Genomic DNA, 7,814 nt, shown 5'->3' with positions numbered 1-7,814 from the left:
ATTGCTTCGGGTGAAAGGGGAGGGGAGGGGGGGGGGTCGACAGGTACTTATGCATTGAAATGGTACTGCTTGGTTGAAGGAGGAACCAATTAAAACGTTCATTGCTAATGAGACTATAGAATTATCAGTAAAAATGATTGGGTATAAAACGATCACGACTCCAGCAAACTCCATTCCAATGCCATGATTAGTGGTAATGAATGGCATTGCGCCTGCGCAGTGAGATGACTTTGCATTGGTTTCCAGCTGGTAAGTGAGGTCAGTGGCTCGCGCGCACTCCTGCCTCAGTTTGATACAGAGAGCATTAGAGGTGGGGTATGAACAACTATCGTCTGCTATAGATACAACCATCTATTCATTAGTGTGACATCATTACCACGCGTAGAATTACAAGCCTCCTTCCACTGATTTATATTGTGTATACCATTTGATTTTGATTTTGAAAAAAAGGCGTATGGAAAGTCTGGTTTAATCAGCGTTACCAAGCAGTTCAGGAATTCTCCATGCTGGTTTTAACCCCTCCCCCGCGTAACATTGGTGATTTACCAGCAGAGAAGGAAAAGAGAAATATAGAATCGAGACAGGAGATAATGCAACCGATGGAGATGGAGGAGGCAACAAGGAGCCCTGGTCGAGGGGATGAACAACGTAGCTATTCGACTGGAGCTCGATCGCCCACCGGGACCTCAGATTCAAGCCCTGCCTCGAGCCCGCGGGCGACGCCACCATCACCCGACCCAACAGCAGCAGCTATCCATACATGCCAGCCTCCCATGGAAAACCTAGATCGTAACGTTATGAGAGCCCGTCATCATCCCCAGCCCAGCCCGCCAGTCATGCGGAGAATGGAACGTCAAGAACAATCACCCACACGACCTCCGAAGCTCACGTCATTCTCTGTTTTGGACATTTTAGACCCGAACAAATTCACGAAATCGCCATCAGTAACGGGCCGTGATTCGGACTGTCTTTCGTCCCCGAATGACGATCAAGATGAACGATTGTCGCCTGACTTCTCGCTGGCACATCATGCAGTATCCACGGCCTCGCCGTTCTTTTCTCATCGGACACCGGGTCGGTTGCTAGCCGTGCGCCCCCGCTCATCTCCCGGCGTACCACACGACAGCGACAATTGCGGCGCAGGTGAGGTTTACTAATTACTATGGTTTTATCCATTATCACCTCCCCCTTACTCTGGGGACATGCAATTAACACCTAACTTCCTGATCATAATCACTTCATTCCAGACTTGATTATGGTTTCCTTAATGGTTTCGAAACGCAAAACTCAAACGTTGGTTGCTGGTCGAGCGCAAACTGGGAAAGAAAAATAAAATTACTTGCCACCTTCCTTTCTCTGATTGGGATTTGAGATTACTTGAAAAAAAGAGGGAAATTTCAGGTCTGTATGAAAGTCAATTCCAATGTTTTCCTACCTAGTCGAAAGACATCACCAATCCTATATTTCCTTACAAGATTTATTGTCCTACATGGGCATAATCACTCCTCAAATCACATACTTATTTGATGCGCCTCATCAGCATGCTAAATTACAGAAATCACTCGCTTGCGGATAATTCAGTAAAATAATAATTTTCAGTTTTCGAAATTGTAACCTTTTCAAGTTTGAAAATTATTACATGAAACAGTATATTCATATTTCAGAAGAAAAACAAAAGCTAGAACAGCGAAATTTCAAAAGGTTTGGATATTTCAAACCAACTATCAATTAACTATAAAGATTATTTAAGTTTTTGGAAATTTGTTTTGCAGAAGCTTCCTCACTTTGGGCACGAGGACTCAATTTGGCTATAATTAAAAGATGGTAAAGTAGAATAGTGATCATTATGTTTATTATCATTATAACGGATAGGTCCATAAGTATGGTGGTTCGTTTCAAAATCAGAAGTTTTCAGATTGAATATATACATCAAATCAAATTCAGCATTTATCAATGTATATTATTCATGTAAGATGCAAGACATAATACTCTCACCTTTACCATGTTTACGTACTGAATATGTCGTATAAAATAAATGTTATAGCAATCAGTAATTTCAAGACGGTTTTGGATAACGAAGAGGATAATGAACTTGTCTTTATCTCTTCCCATTTTTTCCGTCTCTTCTCCCAAAAAGTTGAATAACGAATGCAAACTGCATTTCTTCATGTTGTAGTGCCGTGGTCGGTGTCCATCTTTTACACAGGTTTTTAATTTACGAAAAGGTGATTATGAAATATGCAGTGTTGAAACAATTTGTTTTCGTCAGTTCCATGAACAGGACGGGTGTGTAACAAGAGTTTGAAGCTTGTTTAGGATTATTCATTGTTGACAATGAATAATGTTGTTTTCAATATCAATAACCTAGATATTGTATTTCATTCGAAGAAAGTCTATATTCATAATGGTACTGAAGTTAAACTTCTTGGCGGTGTGCGTCCAAATGCATTGGCAAATAATATCGGAGTGGCCAGCTTTATCGATATACACCGGTGACGTGTATAAGATAAATTTGAATATTTGTGTTAAACAAAATACTCTCGACTATAAACCTGTGAGGATTTCTGACTGATGATATTAATTTGAATTATTTTAGGACATAACAATAATTACCTTATTGTCTTCGAAGCGTTCTCTATGATATACTGTGTTTTGTGACATCGTAATGATGATTGTGATTGTACGATTGATACTGTCTTCGGGGAAAACGAGAAGGAAAGGCAATTCGTTACTGTCGATAAATGTACATAAAATCACGCTTCGAATCATTCATCAAATAGGTTTTGAAATCAATGAATTTGATTCAAATACCATGCTTATTAAACATTTTATTCATGGTTGTTTTACGGTTGAGTATCGGCGTTTCTCTTTCTTCGGTTGATCCCCGATTTGCTACAACAGCATAATATAGCTACAAGCTATTGGTGTCCGTCTATTTTTATTTTCACAGCACCGAGTCTTACCGAGCTCGGAAGACAAACATTGGAGTCAATAAATAAACTGTTTAAACTCTTTACAGAAACTTGTAAACAGTCGGCAGCACTCGATTGATCCATTTTTAAGGAATTTTAAGGGGATACAAGAGGAAACGAGACAGAAGATTCTCGAGGAATTTTGTCTCGCAGAAAAGTGTAGGATACCATCATCGACAACAACAAAATTGTTTTAGATTAATACATACTCCCCTTTCTAGGAAGGCGCGAATAATTCCCCTTAAGGTAAAAAAGTTACAAAAACCTAGAAAAAGATCAAAGGAAAACCAAAGAGAGGCTGGGAGATTTTTATTTCCGATTTTCGAGAGTTATTCTTGACAATTTGATAATGATGACAGTTTGTTATGTTTTTTTAAGTTTAAATCATGGAGATTCAGTGAGGCGTCAAAATCGTTATCCGGCATTACAAAATTAATGAATTACTGTTAAGAGTTTTATAAAAGTGTATACAAAATAATTGATCGAAAATATGTAAGGTAATCTCTCCCTTTTTAGGAGGGAGGGGGGGGGGAATGAGTTGTAGTTGTGGAAGATATGAGAGCACGGTGTAAATGAGCATGAAGAGAAATCGAATCCTCTTCCTGAATGTTCTAATTTCTTTCATAAATTCATCCAGAGTTTACTGTTAAAATGTACAATAAGGTTGACTATATAATTATGCACTCTCTTTCATAAAAGCGTGAGAACTAAACTGTCGTACACGCAGCAAGGATGTTATGAAGTCGTGTGGAAATAAAGAAATAAATTGACGCCATATGTTCCTGTACTGTATGAGATTGTACTGATACGCAATCGACACGCGTTCTTTCATATTTCATATCGAGGTTTGTATACGGAGTTAAGTAGGGCGTTTTGTGTTTTTTCCCCCGCAGACTCACTGTGACTTCCTCGGGCTACAGACATGATAGGCGAATTATGCTCGCAGTCACAAATCTTCTCTATCCCTTCATTTTCACAACAATATTAGGCATGAATTATTATTTGTAGGTGGGGGAGAGTGGTGAAACTATTATGCTGGTTAAGAAAAGGGTCTCCTTTTTATGAGATAATTACCATTGCCAATCAACTTACAGACTTGAACTATTTTCAAAACTTTATCGAGGTATCTATTGAAAATGGTCAAGTTTGAAGGTACGCAAAATATGATTTAAAAAACTATTAAAGATATAGATATCGATTCAAACAATAATCCAATCGAACTGTAAAAGGTAAATGAAATAACGTTTCATTTGAACAGATTTTTACTTCATGGAGAACAAGAAGAATGATTTATTAAGCATGATGAAAAGGACACATGTTAAGAGATAACTCCAAATTCACGTTAAAGAAGAGGTTAAATGGGTACGTTCATATTATGTATAATCTAATTGTTTATTCTTTTCTTATTCATTTACAATTTCTTATTCATCTTTTTATTTTTTTATTTATTACTTATTGTTATTAAGTGACTGTGAGATTTCAATTCAATTATTATTATTATTGTTATTATTCTAATTATGTATTTTGGGGGGATGGGTCTGTTCTGGTAGCCCTATTTTGATTCCTACAATAATACATCATGAAGTTCTAATTCTGGATTACAATATAGATACAAACTATACTACCTCACACGCTAGATAATTACATTGCATCTTCCTCATCAGTGCAGCTTACATGTATATGTTTGTACAGTTCCTGACCTATATTCCTGATAATCATTTTATTGTTTAATCACCACTAAACTATCAAAATTATTTGTTTTGTTCTGTTATGCGCGTTACTGAGCGATATTATTTTCTATAGATGTTAATGTGAAAATGAAACTGAAGTGAGATGGAATATTTAAGATCTGATTAAAATGATAATGAATAAAACAATTACAATGGAATTTATAATAACTCATCTCAGTTACATTTAACAATATTTTGCACGACTATTATGATTTTAATGACAAAGTATATTCATTCATTAAAATGAGAATTATTGAAATCCCGATGGTAGTAAAATGCGATAAAACATTATTATAATTATTATTATTATAATTATAATTATTATTAATATATTTTTGTTGTTGTTGTTGCTGCTGTTATCATTACTATAAATATCATTACTATTATTTTATTTTCATTATAGTTTTAATGACAAAGTATATTCATTCAATAACGTGAAAATCATTTAAATCTGATTTGAATAATATGAGATTAAATTATTATTATTAGAAGAAGTATTAACATTATTGTTTTTATTATTATTATTAAATAGTAGGAGTATCGTTGTCATAAAATGATTGTTCTTTAAAATCTCTGGAAAACTCATGTTCAAAATAATGAAAGGTTCATATCAAAACAAGGAACTTTTCCTGAACAGTCAATGCCCTTGCTATTCTTTTTTTTTAAACGAAGGGGGATAGTCAGCAGATGAATCCTGGAAATTAATTTTCGATACCTGCGTGATCATTTTTCTTTGAGTAATGATTGTTATTGATATCATCATTGTTTTATTATTGTTGTTATTATTATTACTATCATTTTAGTGATATCGTGTTATGAATATTATATGTTTTATAATGACTATTAGGATCAGTATGAGACGCGAGATCAATGTTGCATGCGCATTATTTTTAACACACCCGTTATCTACCAATCAGACTCGTCGTTTGAGATATTGGACTGAGCTCAAATCTATATATATACAAGCATCTTCTTCATAAGGGGGAATATTAGATATTGAATTAAAAAAGAATGAATCACAATACGAAGTGAACATACATAAAGGAATTCCCAGTTATTATCTTGATACGATACATTATGCCGTATTTAGAGAATAGTTTGGAAACAGGCACTTAAATTTTTTTTTTTTGATCGTATAAAACTCATAGAAACACAAGAAGAAAATATAATCAGTTTTCTTTTGACATAGTACCGACTGACATACTTCATATTTCATACTTCATATTTCATACAGAGAGAGAGAGAAAGAGAGAGAAACGAACGTTGCAAATCTTCATTAATTTGATCAAATACTACTGAGAACGAAAATCAAAGCCACGAGTTTAATTTTCAGCTATTTCAGCCGATTTTCCTCTAAAGCCTTCTGGAACGAATATATTGACATTCGTCATTATCATTCTCATTAAAGGCATCGTTATTAATTGGGTATAATTTGAGCTTATCATTCTTTTATGATTCTTTGAAGACTCTCTTCTCCACTGACTACCCGCTAAAAGCTTGCACACATTACCTGGTGGATGTAGACGTTAAGCTCCCTAAGCTGCTAAAATTGTGGATACTCGGAATGGATTGATTCAATATCAAGCCTTGATTACCCGACCTTTAACAGTTTAATAAGAGATTTCTTCCTCCGAATCTTACTCCATTAAATCGATCAAACCAATTTCGAAATAAATATTGATCTCATGTAAAACAGACATGCTCTTAAATTGCCATTCCCCCACGGTTCTCAGGACATTTTGTATACTATCATATTCATAATTCAGTCAGCTGACAATTTTGCTCCCCTCATTCTTGTCAGTAATAGTGCTTCCTCAACTGCACTTTCCCCCCTCCTTGAATCTTACGTAACAAATATATGAACAAATTATTTACTTATTGCAAAATGTCAATTTTTTGTTCGCTCGATTCGATCAATCGCAGTTTTGCAGTGTGTTGTATAAAAATAAACATAAAACATTGTGATACATAACGCCACTGAACATGCTGAAAATTAGTTCAGCAACTAACTTATCGAATTTGGTCAAACAGTAGCGCAGTGAGCAAAAGAAATTTAGGGGGGGGGGGAATAAATGGCGTATGGGACAAAACAATTATAGAAAGCTGCGAGAGAGAGAGAGAAAAAAATGTCTTGTTAATACAAAAAAAATCTTATTTTGTGATGGATTTTGAAAAAGTATTAAGAAAATGATATCACATTTCAACCATTTTTCTTTCATCATCTCCCTTTTTTCTGATCATGAAAAATCATTAATTTATATAGTTATTTATTTATTTTAATAGTATTTTTTTTTTTTGGGGGGGGGGTCCGTGCCCCAAGTCACCCCATCTGTACGCCAGTGTGAGCAAAATGCTCCAACACTAAGTTTATATTCAGCAGCAAACCCCACACTAGCAAGGTTTACTTTTTCTCTCTCTTTGTTTTTTTTTTTTGGGGGGGGGGTTATACATAAGATGGCTAAAATCTTTATAATTACCTTGGCTTCAGTGAAGTTTTCCGATATTAATTTGAATTATGTTATCATGAGTAAATACATGTCCCACTTTCGTTGATTTAGGGGGATTTTACTTTTCCTAATTAGCATAATATAGGATTAAATTTAAAGTCTGTGTAGCATAAAGTAACACGAAGTTCCCGCACAATATATGAATATTTATAGCTAGCCCACATGTTTTTGTCTTATTTATTGAGAATATGTCGGACAAAGAATTTTAGGACAGAAATTTATTTTTTGAGAGGTAGATATTTATCTAAATGCACAAAAGTAGAATTACTAAAGCTAGTGAAACTCTTTTCAATTACTTCATTTATTAGTACCACCTCCGCACTCGCAGAAATACTTCTTTAAAATTTGTTCTCACTCCTTTCGTTCCGTCAGTGGGTTAATCGTGTCTGAGTCTTTGATTGATATTGCTAATTATCTTGATCTCATTTCTTAATGAAATTCATCACGATTTAAAAGATCAATTTTAGGTTGAATGAGACATTTTGATGATGAGCGTGATGGCCGACCGATACCCATAATGACAATAATTTGCGTGATTTGATTTACCCACACGGAGTTATTCATTTTATTGTACATATTGGTTACGCAGAGTACGATGAGACAAT

General features: G+C 34.9%; 1 protein-coding gene across 1 annotated transcript; it reads left to right on the top strand.

Moving 5' to 3' along the window:
• The first annotated feature begins 200 nt into the window (after nt 1-200).
• LOC129272950 (smoothelin-like) lies at nt 201-1,157 on the top strand. Its single transcript, XM_054910024.2, has one exon. The coding sequence runs from the start codon at nt 504-506 to the stop codon at nt 1,155-1,157; it is 654 nt and encodes a 217-aa protein (XP_054765999.1). The 5' UTR covers nt 201-503.
• Nucleotides 1,158-7,814: the final 6,657 nt, after the last annotated feature.

The sequence above is a fragment of the Lytechinus pictus genome, chromosome 12 (genome assembly GCF_037042905.1).
Source record: "Lytechinus pictus isolate F3 Inbred chromosome 12, Lp3.0, whole genome shotgun sequence".
In the NCBI taxonomy this organism is placed as follows: Eukaryota; Metazoa; Echinodermata; class Echinoidea; order Temnopleuroida; family Toxopneustidae; genus Lytechinus; species Lytechinus pictus.
The sequence above is the reverse complement of the archived record's forward strand: the minus strand, read 5'-3'. Positions and strand labels throughout refer to the sequence as shown.